This window comes from Morus notabilis, unplaced genomic scaffold (genome assembly GCF_000414095.1).
Source record: "Morus notabilis unplaced genomic scaffold, ASM41409v2 Scaffold666, whole genome shotgun sequence".
NCBI classification, from domain to species: domain Eukaryota; kingdom Viridiplantae; phylum Streptophyta; class Magnoliopsida; order Rosales; family Moraceae; genus Morus; species Morus notabilis.
The window spans coordinates 471,428-488,261 of NW_010359376.1; the positions used below are offsets into that span (position 1 = coordinate 471,428).

The 16,834-nt window shown below is 35.2% G+C and overlaps 3 protein-coding genes across 4 annotated transcripts; 1 reads left to right on the plus strand and 2 right to left on the minus strand.

The window, feature by feature from the left end:
- Positions 1-1,580: 1,580 nt before the first annotated feature.
- Positions 1,581-5,865, minus strand: LOC21402195 (50S ribosomal protein L20). The gene is made up of 4 exons (XM_024163036.1): positions 5,647-5,865; positions 4,129-4,222; positions 2,867-3,069; positions 1,581-2,018 (listed from the first exon to the last, which is right to left on the minus strand). Exons 3-4 carry the CDS (start codon positions 3,050-3,052, stop codon positions 1,827-1,829), a joined length of 378 nt encoding a protein of 125 aa, XP_024018804.1. The 5' UTR covers positions 3,053-3,069; positions 4,129-4,222; positions 5,647-5,865; the 3' UTR covers positions 1,581-1,826.
- A 259-nt stretch (positions 5,866-6,124) lies between these two features.
- On the plus strand, positions 6,125-11,092 carry LOC21402196 (rRNA-processing protein fcf2). 2 transcript variants are annotated; one of them, XM_024163048.1, is made up of 6 exons: positions 6,125-6,341; positions 7,598-7,837; positions 7,994-8,054; positions 9,100-9,168; positions 9,311-9,426; positions 10,562-11,092. In XM_024163048.1, exons 2-6 carry the CDS (start codon positions 7,599-7,601, stop codon positions 10,668-10,670), a joined length of 594 nt encoding a protein of 197 aa, XP_024018816.1. In that variant the 5' UTR covers positions 6,125-6,341; position 7,598; the 3' UTR covers positions 10,671-11,092. The 2 variants fall into 2 exon arrangements, with proteins under 2 accessions (XP_024018816.1, XP_024018817.1); XM_024163049.1 differs by lacking the exon at positions 6,125-6,341 and adding an exon at positions 6,684-6,852.
- Positions 11,093-11,606: 514 nt separating this feature from the next.
- Positions 11,607-13,916, minus strand: LOC21402197 (WW domain-binding protein 11). Its single transcript, XM_010094189.2, has 3 exons — positions 13,783-13,916; positions 12,239-13,093; positions 11,607-11,913 (listed from the first exon to the last, which is right to left on the minus strand). The coding sequence occupies exons 1-3, from the start codon at positions 13,874-13,876 to the stop codon at positions 11,879-11,881; spliced, it is 984 nt and encodes a 327-aa protein (XP_010092491.2). The 5' UTR covers positions 13,877-13,916; the 3' UTR covers positions 11,607-11,878.
- Positions 13,917-16,834: the final 2,918 nt, after the last annotated feature.

Here is a 16,834-nt window from a genome sequence, read left to right on the forward strand (position 1 = left end):
TAAAAACAAAGAGATAAAAACCATATAACCACACTTAAATTGCCATCTCTTTTGTCTGATTTTAACATAAATTACAAAAAAAGGGGTTAAGTGGGAGAAATTTAAAGTCCAATAGGGTAAAATGATAATTTTTAAAATTCATAAAGTAAACTAAGAATGACTTCAAAATTTAAAAGCACCAATAATAATAATCGGAGAAATTATTATAAACTAACACGTACTTTCTGAATTTAATGTCTAAGCATTTCAAAATTAAAGTAATTTTTATCGTTGAGAACTATCCTCTTCTATTAAAAACCATATTCTTCTATTTCCTCTCTATCTAGCTCAATTGGTGTAGTTGTTTATGATATATTGAGTATTCAAGTCCCATGGTCTACCTCTAGTTTCGCTCCTTCGCTGCCTCTAATCCATTTCCTCCTCATTTCTTATGTTTCTCCCTATTTTCTTCCACCCTCTTTCTCCTTCAAAGTGTTCATTTTGTGTGACCGTCGTTGATGTACATTGTACACCGACCAAATGCGCAAAACGGTGCACGATTTTGTGTTCAGGGGCGTTGGATAATTGATTGAGGAAGATAGAAGAGATTTGAAGAAAATGAGTTAATTGAATCCATGTATATATATATATATATAATTTGAGTGTTTGAATATTGTTTCAGAAGGATAAACGTGAAAAATACCATCCTTTTTTTTTTCTTAATCTACCGAATAGAGGTGGAGATATAAAATAAATGTCAAGTTTTAAAGAGATTTTAATAATCCCTGGATGCATGAAGAGAATTAGTGCTTCGTTTGGTATGAGAATTTAAACCAGAGTGACTTAATTTTAATTTTAGAACCAGAATCATGATTCATAATTTTAAATCCAAATCATAATTCTGAAACCAAAACAAAAATCAGAGGTTTGAACTACCCAAAATCAAAGGGGGATTGGTTTTAAAATAATGAGTTATTTTGATTTAAAACATCACATTAGAGTCAAATCATGATTCATAACCATCTAAACCAAACACTAATTATGAGTGATTCAAATCAGAATCACTTTTTACGTTTTGTAAACAAACACTGATTTGAATCAAAATCATGATTCTGGATTTTAAAACCCTTATACCAAAGTGCACTAAGGAAAAGAGCAAGGGAAAAAAAAACAAAATATATGATAGGTTTTAGATAATTACAAACAATTCAGGTAGAGGGCAACATATCATTTTTCTGTTTTTTTTTTTGTTTTTTGTTTTTTGAAAGGAGGGGCAACATATCTTCAGAGTGATGAGTTGGGCGTTATGGCGACCTTGCGCGCGGGATACATAGCAACATGCTAATTGTCAAAACTAAAAAGCTTACGAGACTAGTTGTCCAAAGCCAAAAAGTTTGAAGGGCAATTATGCTATAAACCATTCATTTATTTCTAGTTTGCTGATTCTCGAAGGAACAATAATTAATTTTTCTATGTAAATATAAAAATGTTTACAGCATACTATTTTTTTTTTTTACTTTACTATTAATTTGTTTACAGTGTGTTTGCTTACTTAAATATGTTTATAGTTGACGAAAAAACATAAACACGAGGCTAATGAATTCCAGAAAAACAAAAGCCTAGATGACACAGATTATTATGCTCTCAAAAATTTTCCCAAAGTCAAGATGAACTAATAATTGCCAAATAAACAACTATCAAAATGGATTGTTGCACAAAATGAACCGCAAACACATCCCGCCTTTCTTTCCCGAAAACAGCTAACTATAAATTTGTTACCATAAAGTTTCCTACTAAATAAAGAACTCTAGGTCCATTTCCTTCTTAGGAGCTGCTCTATTAGTCGGTTATACAACAATTGAGATACCTTCCTTCTTGGGAGGAAACACAATGTTCTTATTTCCCGGGAAGGAACTGCGGGAGATGTTGACAAGAGCCTTAAAACTGTATGGTTCATGCATCGACAACTCCGACAGAACTTTCCTGTTTAGCTGGATGTTCTCCTTTGTCAGCCCATGCATAAAGTTGCCATAGTTAACCTAATAACAACAAATAACCGTCCAGAATAAAGAGAGAAACTGAAACTTCTCACGTTTAAACATATATGATGAAAAACAAGAACAGCTGATATATAAAGAAAGTAGAGATTAAACAAATAATTTCCGATCTATTTTTACTAAACCTCCTCTCACTAGTATTTGGTTAGTTTCCGGTTTCCACTAATATGCTTTATTTCTTGTCTAGTGATTGTTATTTCAAAACACATTTGATTATAAATGGCGTTGATTAAATTCTAAATTCTCCTCCCTTTTTCTTTCGCTCGTCTTCCTTTCTCTCTTTTTGTCTTCTATCTACATTCTTCCTCTGTTCATCAGGCATTAACATCTTATCAAAAGTACCTGAAGCAAAGAAAAAGAACGCCTTCCAAAACTACAGAGCAAAACATAAATTATTTACCAACAAGCTTGCAGTGAAAATAAGGACGACTAAAACTGCTCATGGTAAGTTGGATAAAAATATTTAAATAATCGGATGGAGTCATTAGACATTACTCATTTGACTATTCGACAAAAAACATAACGGTTTTCACTCGTCACAAGCTGTAATAAGATTGTTGCCTAAGCCGCAAGGTAAAAGCATTTTATATCTGTATAGGTGCTATGTATAGATTAAGTGAAGCTCAATAACAGAGCTCGCTGAAAAGCAATTCTCCAGACTAGGATGTAGTCAGGGTTTTTCCAGCCCAAAAATCAAGTTAAAGTAAATAATGACATTATGGAATGCCCCAAAAATAATGAAAGAAGAAAGTATGAGTGCCTTGGAGTCGTCAAGTATAGCTCCAAGTTATTGACCTGTAATTGACCACTAGAAGCAACAAAGAACATACCCCATGTTGGCGTGTTCCAGCATTGATGCGCTCGATCCAGAGGGAGCGCATATCTCGCTTCTTGGTTCGGCGATCTCTGTAGGAATACTGCAAGGCCTTCTCCACTCTCTCTCTTGCTATTCTAATGCAATTTTTCGCCCTTCCCCGGAACCCCTTCGCTAGCTTGAAAATCTTACCCTTGTTCATTGTTGAATCTTCCTTTCCTGCAGAATCAAAGATGCAACACCCACCACAAATCAAATCCAGTCAAAAAAAAAATCTTCATGTCCTTAAGTAAGACTTTAAATTTAAGGAACAATTAAAACAACAAACCCCCAAGTGGATATAGTTTAGCTTGCCATTAATCTCCACTACCAAATAAACTTTATCTAACTACTATACCAACATTTGCCATTCATGATTCAAGTACAATAAGATGCAATAGCAAAACTACAAACCTGAAAAGGAAATGGGTGTGCTTATTTCTTCTTTTGTTAGACTATCACGAGTATATATATATATATATATATATATATATATACACACACACATACAGTATAAAACTGCGTATAGCTTCTTTAAGTTCACGTATTGCTTAATATCAGTTTCTTTGATTCCTACAAAGTGAAACATTTTACCAAAGCAACACAATATATTTATTTCTGTTTCCTTCTTCCATATGAGTGAACAAAGCAATTTTCATCAATAGCAACCAAAAATCACAATTAAAAGCATTCCAAAAACATCAATCACATACCTATCAACAAATTCCACAATAAAACGAATCCCATAAACTAAAGAGTAAATAAATTGAAATAAAAATTTCCGACAGAAAACTTGAATAACCCATCAGCCCAACTTCAACTTCAAACAAAAGTGACAAACTTTGAATCTCTTTTCATTATACTTCTCCTTGTCACACACTAATGTTTTCTGTTTTCCCCCAAATACTAATAAGACTGTTTATTATTATCACCATTGTCTGTTCCCACTCACTAACTCCTCAATGTCTGAATCTCATCTTCACAAGGGAACACCAGTTTGCAAATCATAACAATGACATAATATAATAACCCGAATAACCACTTAGTAATTAAAGGCAAATGCTGCGTTAGAACCGTACAGAATCAACTTCCAATCAAGGGAGATCGGAGATATCAAACAAGAGTTAAACATATCGAAAGAATATGAAAGAATTTTGTTAGATTTCCCAAAAAAAAAAATATATATCGAAAGTTTCAATAAAAACAGAGAGAGAGAGAGAGAGAGAGAGAGAGAGAGACCTTTTCGGAATAGAGGCAATCGAAGGAACGCAGGGACCAGAATGAGAGCAATCAAGGGTGGCGTCACTTCCTCGGGGGTTTCTTTGAAACTCAGCTACGGCAATGGCAATGAATGGCAAGATGCGCCCCAAAAATAAAACCTTAGAAACTCATATTTGGTTTTTTTTTTTTTTTTTAAAATTATGTTGTAATAATTACGTGTGGAAGGTTTTATTTTTATTTGGTAGTCCTTCATTATTTTCTACATTCGATCTTGATTGGTTGGTCTGAAGAAGGCACTTTAAAATCACTGTACGCGTAGGGGAAAAATGCGCCCCTACCGTAGCATCCCCGTATATACATTTTTTTTTTTTTTTTTTAGCAATGAGTCCCGTAATATCAACTGCAAGGGGCGTTTGGTATGGGGTAATCACAAAGATGAAAATGGGAATTTGAATGTTTAATATAATTATTAAACTTTTTTAAAACTTAAAAAAGTTAAGCCCATGGGTTTCACATTACCCCATTTTAGGGGGCGTTTGGTATGCAGGAATCAGTAGGAATTATATTACCGGAAAAATAATGGAGGGTAATATGATTTCTAAGAATAATACATTACTGTGTTTGGTTCCATACATGAATCTTTCTCAAATTCCCAAGAATATTATATTACTGTGTTTGGTTGTGCATGTGAATGTTGTGAATTAAAAAAAATATTATTTTTAAATAAATTACAATTAGCACTAATATTTTAAAAAGTATAAAATACAACACAACAAGTAGTCCATAAAATTATCAAATAATAGAGGTCTCAAAATATTAACTAAAATCCTCTATACTCAAAAGTTCTTACAAAAGGTTGCTAGCTTTGAACCATGAGCATACTTCTCATATTTCAATAGTGCAAGTGTTTAAGGGAAAAAAAAATCAAAGATTGAAAAAAGAATTTAACTTGAAGCATGATTGAAAATCAAAGAATGATTGAAAAATCATTGTTCCATTCTGTTTTTTCTTTTTTCTTTTTCCCCCTTTGTCTTTATTTTATTTCCAAAGGGAATTTAATTAAAAAAGAATGATAGACTGGCCTGATTGTTATTTATGTGTTGGGTTTGTGATTGAAAAGGATTTTGACTGTCTTGATACAGTGGTCTGGTTGTTGGAATTGGACATATTTGTTTTTGCCCGATTTGTTCAATGCAGCACCATAGGTAGGCACAATGTATAAATTCACAAAAACGACAGAAAAAAAAACCAGTTTCTTTGAATGCTTGGACAGTTGAACTCTCATAAGAACACGAAAGAAACATGCCAATTGCAATAGTGCAAAATCAAGAGAAAGAAACCAAACGCCCTAAATAATCAGACCTTGCAAAATAAGAATCTCCCAGAAACATAAATCGTTTCAAAAATCGAAACCCTAAATTGAAACCAAATACTTCAATCCAACGGGAGAAGAAAAACAACTCTTTAACCCTAATCAATGTTCCATCAAGAGCGAAACGAGAATTGAAAAGTGGAAAGGAAATAGGAAAAACTTACCTCCGATTGCTCTTCTTCCTCCTCTCTCTCTCTCCTCTGCGACTCTCTCTCTCTCTCTCTCAAAGTTTTGGAACGAGGCGGGGTTATGGTCGCGACCGCTGGAGTAGAGTAGTGGATGATCGAACGAGAGAGAGGCTGGGTCTGGACGAGAGAGAGAGATGGGTGGGTGAGAAAAATGGCAGGGCAAATTGTTTCCCGTAAATATTACTTCCTAAGAAAGTAAATAACACCTTACTGCTAAAATTACCTCAAAATATAATAATATAAAACTCATAAATTTTATATTTCTTTAATTTGAGTTTCTCGAAGTAAAATTTTTTTTATAAATAATCACAATTAATTTTTTTATTATAATAAAATTTTTTTACACAATATTACATCTTAACTCAAATTAAAAACTCAACTTAATAAACTGAACGACTTAAATATGAGAATTTAAAAGATTTCCGTTGATTATCCTATATTTGATATGCCCAATCTTAAACCTGTTATTCACTTTCCCGGCAAAGTAATATTTACGGGAAACAATTTACCCTACCATTTCTCTCACCCACGCATCTCACCCATCTCTCTCTCTCGTCCAGACCCAGCCTCTCTCTCGTCCAGACCCAGCACCGCTTCCGTCGAGGACGCCGCCGCCGCCTTCCGATCCACCACGCCGTAGCCGGACTTTCCTCTGCCGCCACCACCAGAGAGTATGATTCCTTTTTTTCTCCTTTTTCTGTGAAAAATTTTTGATCTGAACTTTCCGATTTGTGTTAAATTTTGATCTGAACTTGAAAATTTCACTGGGTTTGAACCAGAACTGCCACGATTTTTTCATCCTTTTTTGTCCCTTGCTATTTCTCCCCATCGGTGCATCTGGGCTTGAACCAGAACTTGAAAATTAACACAATCCTTTTTTGTTTTCCTCCCCATCGATTTTTTGTCCCTTGCTATTTCTCTTTACCTCCACGACTAAAACATAAGTTGAACCCCTGTATTTTCTCAAGAAAGCCAATTACTCTAGCACTTCTTCTCTTTCCCCTGCACCCCCCCCCCGCCGCTGCCGACGATACCGCAGCTCCGAATTGCCCCTTACCGTCGAGTGGCAGTGCTGTTGTGACTTCGGGAACGAGCGGATTGCGACCGAGCTTTCTCTCGGCGGCGTCGTCTTCTCTCCTAATTTCAACGTTTGAGTATCGTTCCCTTCGATCTTCCATAAGAGTAAATCACTGATTTATTTTAGAAGTGTAAATTACTGTTTGTTTCTTCTCCCTCCATGGATGCCTTGCCTGAAACTAGGATTTCCCCCCCACCCCTTCCTTCCTTCTTTGCGTACAATGCTATCTAGTTCTAACAATCAATGTCCCAATTTCCCAAAATTATCTTAATTTCAAGTTTAATTTATGAAGTAGAAATAAGTAGTTTATGGGATTCGTTTTATTGTAGAATTTGTTGATAATTGATCGATTGATGTTTTTGGAATTTGTTTGGTTGTTGAAAACTGCCATCTTTATTTATTTTTGTGTTTAGCTATTTGTGATTTTTTGTTGATTATTTTACTATGGCTGGAAGATTGGTGTTAGTTTTATATGGTTAGAAGTTCATATTTTTGAGATTTCTTTGAGATTTGTCAAATTAGTTTACTTCATTCTGGTTAAGGGACTGTGTTATTTCGGCAAAACATAGGGGGTGTAAAGTGTGTAGAATGCCCTTCATTCGAGGCTTAGGATTCAATCCACCTTGAGGCTTACGCCGCACTTTGATTAGAGAAAGCACCTCGGTTCTTGATTCTTCTTTTCAAACCATGCCTACAAATATTACTTTTTTCATCCTTTCATTTTCTCAGCAGTCAAAGACGTCATCTTTTTATCTGCTGAATATAATTTTTTTGACGTACTTGTTTATGCGTAGTACAACTGTAGAAGCCCACTGGTTTAATTAACACAGATTTTTTCTTATGGTTTAGAATGAGAGAAAGCAAGGGTGTTGTTGGTCTATCATGGGAACCAAAGCTGCCAAACTTGTCGTCGGCAACTTCAAGTGGCTCTAGTTCTTACACTAAAGCTCAATCAACTCAGCCCGAAAGCAGTGTACTTTGGAAAGCCAGTACAGAGCTTGTGGATGGTCTTTTTGTTCCGCCAAATAACCAAAGAAAGTTGAACAAGTTACTACGAAAACAAGTCAAAGATACTACTGGGAGTAGTTGGTATGTGCTATTTTTTATTGAGGGATCTTGCCTAGCGTGTTTCTTAACAACACCCTCTAGTTTGTTTGTTTATGTTATTCACTTACTCGGTTATTAATGGTGGTTAGAGCTGTAATGCATCTTTATTTGTTTTTGTTCTAATTTGCTTTTAACTAGGTTTGACATGCCGGCACCAACCATGACTTCAGAACTGCAGAAAGACCTTCAATTATTAAAGGTTTAGCGGTCTCTTTCCTTTATATTGGAGTTTGTGTTCCTCGCACTAACTAATTCCGTTCAAGTAGTCACTAGATTTTTCACTTTAAGTTCATGGAGCACTGCTCTGTTAGAAAGTAGAAATTCTGTAAATGCTTATGTTTTGTTAACTTTTGATCTTTGATAAAGGCATTCTGTGAATTATGGTATATTATGAAACTTAAACTTCCAAGTGCCCACAACCCCTCCAATTTGCTCTAGGTTTTAGGTGACTACATGTTCACGGTTCACCTTTCCTTTTTGTGTCCTTCTTCCTTTTAATAAAATATAGATCTCTCATAAGTAAATTATATAAAGATAAAATACACATTTATATATTTCTAATTCTGCACTCATAGTTGTTAATGACTAGTTATCATTAAATTCAAGTTATCGATGGCAAAGATTGGATTAACTTCTAGGAAGCCTCTAGCTCTGTTGTTTGACTTTTGTTTTGAGCATTGACCTTAGTGTCACTTTCTTTTATTTAGATGATTTTTCAATGATGCTGAGATACGATTCAAGGTCAGCTAGCAACGTTCCCCCCCCAACCCACCACTCCCCCTGAGCTTATTTTATTTTTTAAACTTCTCATTTATATTTCTTCTACTACAATTTTACAAAGGACCGTTCTTAGATGGAGCAAGTATGCACAGCAAGTATGCACATTCTTCGCCCTCCATCTTGTGCATGAGAATACAATAGATGGTGTAATGCTGTAATTCTTTTGAATATTTAGTCAATCCACTAATACTTTTCCTCTTCCCTTTCAGTTTCGATACTATCGCAATAATCGAGTATTACTTGAATTTTGTTACCATATAACTTTTTTAGCATTTACAACTTATGCATAGACATGATTTTATTTAATCTCTGAACAAGACTAAACTGTCAGTTTCAACTGTTCATAAATTAGTAGAAACTTATGGAAACCTTGTCTTTGAAATAGTCATTGTGCTACCAATTTAATTAAGAGGAACCATGGTATTTGACTGATAGGATTTAATACGTTATGAAAATGTTTATAGTTAAGGAATGTGATGGATCCGAAGAGGCATTACAAGAAGGGCGAGTCAAAGTCAACCAAGTATTTTCAGGCAAGTATTTAGTGTCATATCGGTAATATACTACAGGAAGTCATAGAAATGGTATTAAGATTGCCTTTTTCCCCTTCTTGTTATGTTATAGTTCTGCTATCATAAAGTATTCTAAACTTCCAATTTTCCGACTATGAATCAGGTGGGAACAGTGATAGAGTCTCCATTAGATTTCTTCTCTGGTAGATTGACCAAGAAGGAAAGGAAGGCATCCCTTGCCAATGAGCTGCTTTCTGATCGTACACTCAGCGAGTACCGGTGAGGAGGGCACAAAAGCCTTTTAATTATTTTATGTCTTTAGCATATTCTGAATGAATTTAAGTGAATAAACTAGGTTTTCCACAGCCAAACAGCTAAACATACGCATATCAATCCTGAAATTGACAAGGAATTGGATAGAAATAAGGGAATTCTTTTATTGAAAACCATTAGCTAATCTCTAATTACACTACCAAACACTACTAAATGGAAGTGTAAAGGATAGAACGGAGAATTCGAGTACTCCGGGGACTCCTAATTTGGTGGTATTCGAGAGACTACTGCTCTCTCTAATCTCAGTCTCCCAAAACTCTCAAAACCACAACATACCTCTAATGAGCTACTAAGCCTTTTATTTATACTAATTCTTACTAACTCTTCCAGCCCACTAACCAAACAAGTTCTCAAGTTAACGGATCCTAACATAATGTATGTTCGGTTTTAGTTTCCAATTATGCTAATTTCAGAGTCATGTTGACCAAGTAAAAGATTGTTTGATTGAACACAATAACATAAATAATCTTTGGGACACCATGCAGCTATCTGTTGATGGTTTGAGTTAGCCTTTCTCCAGTAGATATGGTGAAACAGAATTTTTAGGGTTTTTGGCAGTGCCTGAACTATTATCAGAGTTTAGTACCTAAACTTGTCTTTTGGCCGATACGTCCCCGAAATTTTTTTTGGCAGGTTGGGTCCCAGGTCATAAATTTGTTGATAGATCTCTAAAATTTAAAGGAGATAATCAGATGCCCATTGAAATTTTGCACCAAAAAAAAAAAAAAAAGAGAAAAAAAAGTCGCATAAGATTTTTATGGACATGTGTTAATCACATAACGTTTGTTTGTTGTTTCCATTCAAACCTTTGTGCCAGCGTATTCTCTCACAAAAATTTTAACAAATTTAGATTTCTGTTTCAAGCTATGAATCAAATGGGCCATTAATGTTAGGGACCAAACTGCCAAAAATATTAAATTCCGACCATCAACCAAAAACAAATTCTTGGACTAAACTGTAACTTCTTGAAAAGCTTTGGGACTGATATTTTTACAACGGCCTGTTATTTTCTTGTTGAAACTTATGATGTGTTAATTTTATTGTTCTATGGCTCACATTTTTTTTTTTTTTATCCTTTCAGAAAGCGCAAGGTTAGAGAGATAGAAGAAAAAAATCAACCAGCTGGGAATGAAAAATGGAAGAATAAAGGCAAGCAAACCATGAAGCGTGCAAAACAAAGAAGACACTGAATATGTTTATGATTTTGAAACTGACGGGATCCTTCGACATCCCTGCCTGAGAAGATTCATTTGTAATCTGTGCTTTCTTCGCCTGAACCTCGTCGCGGATGAACACGACGACCAAGCTTTCACAAATACTGGACGGTAATGGACGGGAGATATGACTATGTGGGTGTCTCGTTTTTGTTTCCCCTTATAAGTTGATGATATATACTTGTATGTCGATGGTATTTACTTGGTTTCCAATGTTTATTTTTTTCTTGTTCTGTTCAAGGCAACACAATCTTACTCTTAGATTTATTTTTTCTTTCTTTCTTTTCCAAGTTAATTGATTATTAGGGCAAAACGGTCTTTTTCTTTTTCCGCTTGACGGTTATTAAAATTTGGGTAGAAATGTCTGCATGCACGTCAGGTAATGTGCTTCTTTGTCATTCAAAATTTCAGTGCCCGTTTGTTTGTTTTCTGTATTTATCCTTGATTCTCTATAGTATTTTTCTCTCACAAAAAATACACGTAAAACGAGAATAATTTTGAATTATAATTCTAAATATACGAACCAAACGAACACAATCTCGTCCTTCAACGGGCTCAAGTGCGCAAAATGTTTTGTTTCCCCCCAAGTTTGCTTCTCGTTGTCTCTAAATTAGCACCAAAAACACCTGTTTCTGTATTACTTTCTACCAAATTAAGCCTTAGATTTCACGTCCATAAAATAATTGGAAATTTCTTTTTTTTTTTTTTAAAAAGAAAGAAAGAAAGAAGCTTGTGCACTTCATGAGCAAAAAAAAGTGGCCCTAACCCGGACCCTTAACATTGTCGGATCTTCTGAGGTGTAATTTTATTTCAGTCTGGGCCAGAAGGAAACGGAAAAAAGAAAATGCTTGCCTAGTGTGATGATTGTAAGAAAGTTTCATTTTTATTAACTGAAGTTATGTAAATGCGGTACAAGTGTAGCAGTGTATAGAAAGAGGCAGGTCCCTCGTTAAAAAGAGGACTTCTCTGACATCTGTTTATGAAGGTTTTAACTTTCTATAGTTGCCTATGTTCATGATGGAATTTCTTTTGATAAATCACGCTATTTGCAATTTACTTACAAAAATTGATGTTTTAATTCCATCTACATAATAGGAAAATTTTTGTGATTTTTCGATACAAAAACAAAGCAATATGGAGAGAGAGAGAGAGAGTGGACGGCCGTCTAGAGTAAGTTTTTCTCTTCATGAACGGAAGACAAAGCGGCACCCGTCATAACCTATGAACAGAAGCAAAAATCAAGTTCAGTGCACTTCTTTTGGGTATTTCATAATGAATTGATTTTATAAGATTGTCGTTTGCAATCATCAAGACAAGTAATGGAAAGTGGTATTTGATTATGAATTATCTCTCGTGATTGTCGTTTGCAATCTAATAGAAAGTGTAAACTTTTCTGTCTTAAAGAAACCTCGTGAATTTTGGGAATGCATGTATTGAAGAGAATATGCACTATTTTTAATTCTTTTAAGACTTTTTCTTTTTTTGCAAAACAAAACAAAGGTTTAGCCTTAAGTAAAGGATAGTGAAGGAGAAAAGATTCTTACTTGGATCCACAGTGACTAGCATGGCTGTCCCTCCAAACTCACACGTGCCACCAGCCACTTTAGTCCTTTGCCAGTAACTATTGAAAGCAAAGGAAGCGTGAGCAAATAGTGTATTGGGCTCAAAGCACGACCCACTGGGCTGGATCAAATCGCAGTCTGCTCCCGACCCGCAAGCATAATTCATGGCCTCTTGAATGATTGGGTCGGGCACTGAGGGCTTGGCAACACACCACAGGGCTATCTTCCGTGGGCCGTTTCGGGGTGGTCGGCCGATTGGTGGAGGGTACACAATAGGAGGGAGGAACATTGGTGGGGTTGGGCCAAATCCAATGGGTGATGGAACAGTAGAAGGTGGGTTTGGGACAAATCCCGGTGGGCTGGGCTCGTAAAAGGGTGGGCTCGGAATTGTCGGGCTGGGTACGAACTCGGGTGGGCTGGGAACGGTCCCTGGTGGATTAGGGTAAGGGGAGAATCCGGTCGGGCTCGGGATGGCACCGGTCGGGCTCGGGATCGCACCCGTCGGGCTGGTGGGAGGGTTTTGAATGGGAAGGAGAGGTGGGAGGTAGTAAAATGGTGAAGGGGGTGTGTTACCAATTGGAGAAGGGTTTGTGGTAAATGGGGTATTAGGAGGGTATATGCAATACGGAGGGGCATTTTCAGGCAAGGGAATTGGAGCAAGTGAATCATAAGGTGGCAAATTAAATGGAGAGCTTACACCATAGGATCCCGAATTGGACGAAGAATCGTAGTTTAGGTACTTCACTAAATTCAGTTTCGCCGCCGTCATGAGGAACAAACTGTTTTGATGCCTAATTGGAGCTTTGTTTAGTACCCTCCTTGATGATCTTTTAGCATCTGTTTGCACATTAAAAAAAATAAAATAAAATAAAAAAGCCAGCCTTATCAACTTATTATACATTTTAATTTAAAATCTCATCTATATATTATGCACTCACACACATTGTAGTTATGTTTGCTTGGAAGTGAGGCAATGCCATATTACATACATAATGTCCTTGTTTCTTAATCAGGAAGTCTTATTGGAACCAAAAGTAGAAAATATTGAATATTCTTAGGCATATATTATTGGTTTTGGTGTCATCCAACACTTCTCTTGTCACTACACTCTTCTTGTAGCGAGTTAGTGACTTCTTTGTTCATCTATTACGTATACAGGCACATTAATCCAGTGCTTGTTGCTATATATACATATATATATATATATATATATATATAAACTTTTAATAAGAACTATTTCCTAATAATGGGGCTACGTGCTTAGTCATTTCCTTCCTATTATAGCCAGAACGACCAAATAATAATAATAATACATTATTTTCATGATCAAACAATTTGAAATGTACACAGTTATATATCATGTCAAGGATTTTCTAACCCCCCACAAAAGAAAAAAAATAAAAAAAATATAAACTTAAGACAAAAGAGCATAATGTGGTTGTATTAAGCAGACAGAATACATAAATCCTCTATTATATATAATATAAACATACAAGTTTATCTATTACATATAGAAGATGGCTTACCACAATGAGTGAAGGAAATGGCTAGCACAATAAAATAGAGAAAAACGACATTGCAAGGAGGCCTCTTGAGGCTTCGTTTATCGCTTCTTTTCATGACTTCCCAAGCTTCTCTTCTCAAACTTTGGCTCTTCAAAAACCACGAGAGAAAAAAAGCAAAGAAAGAAAGAAGATGTTATTGTGTATATATACATACATGGTTATAGATGATTGACAAATATGGACGGCCCTAAAAAAAAAAAGTGCATAATGTGATAGACAAGTGGCTAGTTGGCCATAAAGATTGATTCTTTAGCAGTCCAAAACTTTGCTATAACATGAGTCACTTTGCTTAGATAAGTGCGTTTGAAGGATTAAAAAAAGGGGCAAAAAGAACAAAGAACAGAGTGTATTTTATTGGAAGTTGTTTGATCAACGCCTTCTAAATTCTTCTTTTTGGGGTCATATTGTTTTTTTTTTTCTTTTTTTTTTTTGCCATGCAAACAAGGGCATATATGCTTGCTTCGTATTGGGAAAAATCGAAGTGTGGTTTTCTCTATGTACTCTTACTTGCTTTCTACTCAAAGCTCTCTCTCTCTCTCTCTCTCTCTCTCTCTCTTTCTCTCGCTAGATTAATATATCACACTAGAGTATGAAGAAGAGGTAATGGAGAAGGGCCTTCAGTAATCATAGACAACAAAATATATAAATATACATGTATATATGTATATAATCCACTTAAAAATGTTGTTCCAGGAGCTCCTAGCTTGTGTGCGAATCTATGTATATAATCCACTTAAAAAATATTGTTCTATTTAAATCCTAATGTCAAGATTATAGGTCCCCACTCCACCGTATAAAGTTCTCCTTAATAATAATTAAGTACAACTAACCAATTTATGCACAGGTTTGAATCACTTGCTTGTTAACTATCAACTCCATAACTCATATTTCAAGGTTTTATTTATTTTTTTAATTTTTTTTTCCCTCTCTTGAAATATAGATCTTTTGGGCCATTATGCGCAGTACTTAGTTTAAGAGAAAATTGTTGACTTATCTTGTGTATGAGTCTGAATTTCTACTCCTTACTCTTGATTAATACAATTTTATTAATGTAGTTATTTGACTAAAAAGAGTATTAATTAAGAGTAATGGATAAAAAAATGTATGCACTTTTAAGGGGTATTTGTTAAAATTTCTCTTAGTTTAAGGGGAAATGAGACAAATATCCCTTAGAGGGCATGAGTCTAGATTTTTACCCTATATTCTTAATTAATACTCTTTTTAGTCAAATAACTATATTAGTCAAAAGGGTATTAATAAGAGTGAGGATAAGTTCCTGACTCATAGACTCTAAGGCTAAGTTCGACAATTTTCTCTTAGTTTAATTAGGGGAGAAGAGATCGGTCTGAATTTTTACTCTTTATTCTTGATTAATATCATTTTTAGTCAAATAATTATATTAGTCAAAATGGTATTTATCAAGAGATAAAAAGCTAAATTCATACAAAGGTAAGTTCAACAATTTTCTTATTTAATTAAGAGGAAAGGAGACAAATACTTATTAGAGTACATGAGTCTGGAGTTTTACACCTTACTCTTGCTTAATATTCTTTTTAGTCAAATAACTATATTAGTTAACATGTATTAATCAAGCGTAAGGGTAAGTTCTAGACCCATAAACTCTAAGTTAAGTTCAACAATTTTCTCTTTAATTAAAGGTCTTCAGTCTTGTTGAATTAAAAAAGAATAATGCTAGGGATGTCAATGTTTGTTTCAACTTTTGTGCACTAATTGATGTGTTATATGAGTTGCAATTTTTACATTAATAAGCAGTGCTGAAACTTTGGATGGGCCGTCCGTGACCACCGAAAAGTCTGAATTTTTATCCGATGACCGAACCCGATATGCTAGAAAATTCAGGCTGCCCGACCCGACCCGAAAATTCCCATGGACGGGCTTCAGGCAGAGGAAGCCTGCTCGTGCCCGGTCGGGCTGCCCGATGCCCGACCGGCTGCCTGAATTTTTTTTTTTTTTTATATTATATTTTTATGTTGTTGAAATAAGTATTTGTATAATTACAATTTACAATGTTTAATTGTGTATATTACAATTTGAAATATGAAATGAACACACGACACGAACGAACTATATAAAAAAAATTACTTCTTCATTGATTTTTAAATTTGTAATTCATGATTACCTCATTAAAAACCTTACTAAGAAAAACCCAATTGGGATAAAAACTTGGTAAGGAAAAAAGAGTGCAATCATTGTGGGACGAATTACAAATTTGATGAACTTACAAAGTCTATACAAGATTACAAATTACAATAAACACTATACAAATTAGAAATTACAAAGTAAATAAATATTTACAAAGAAATTATCAAGATGAAGCAGAAGGATCATCTTGAAAATTAGAAGTTAATCTATTAAATTCGCCGATCCATTCTTGGTTTGCCGGTGAGATTGTATCATGTAAGCGTTGGTCGGAACGGTCCCAATCCTTGATGCACACCAAAGCTTCAACAATATCCTGCTGCAATGCGTTTCTCCGTTCTTCAAGTATTCGGCCGATTGTACTGAATGCTTGTTCGGCTGCAACGGTGGAGACCGGGATTGAAAAAATATCCATTGCCAGTCGTGTTAGGATCAGCCAAGTTAATGCTCGTGCCCTCCACCACTCAACCAAATCAAACACCTCACTACTGTCTACAACTAAGCCCTCACTCAGGTACGCCATTAACTCGTTGAATCCGCCGCCACCTCTTGATGAAGATCCACTTCCACTCTCAGATTCTTCTTGACCTTGACTCATCGTCGTCGTCTTCTTCTTCTTCTTCTTAGACAACCCGAAAACATTCAAGAATGAATGCGGATTGTCGTCTCGTTGTTGCGGTTGGTCAACACGAGGTGTGTTTCTAAACCTACTTTCGTAAGAGATATATAGAGAATATATTTTTTCCTTTATAATAAGAAACTGGTCAGTAGTGTCTATAGCTAAAAATTCACCTAAGTTATCTAATCCACTTTCTAAACCTTCTAATTTTAATCTAGGGTAAAAAATAACACC

Coding starts and splice junctions, on each gene's coding strand:
- LOC21402195 (XM_024163036.1), bottom strand. CDS start 3,052: ATGAACAAGGGTAAGATTTTCAAGCTAGCGAAGGGGTTCCGGGGAAGG. Junction 2,019..2,866: donor CTGGAACACGCCAACATGGG/GTATGTTCTTTG, acceptor TGTTGTTATTAG/GTTAACTATGGCAACTTTAT.
- LOC21402196 (XM_024163048.1), top strand. CDS start 7,599: ATGAGAGAAAGCAAGGGTGTTGTTGGTCTATCATGGGAACCAAAGCTG. Junction 7,838..7,993: donor GATACTACTGGGAGTAGTTG/GTATGTGCTATT, acceptor GCTTTTAACTAG/GTTTGACATGCCGGCACCAA. Junction 8,055..9,099: donor AAGACCTTCAATTATTAAAG/GTTTAGCGGTCT, acceptor AAATGTTTATAG/TTAAGGAATGTGATGGATCC.
- LOC21402197 (XM_010094189.2), bottom strand. CDS start 13,876: ATGAAAAGAAGCGATAAACGAAGCCTCAAGAGGCCTCCTTGCAATGTC. Junction 13,094..13,782: donor CATTTCCTTCACTCATTGTG/GTAAGCCATCTT, acceptor ATGTGCAAACAG/ATGCTAAAAGATCATCAAGG. Junction 11,914..12,238: donor GCTAGTCACTGTGGATCCAA/GTAAGAATCTTT, acceptor TTCTGTTCATAG/GTTATGACGGGTGCCGCTTT.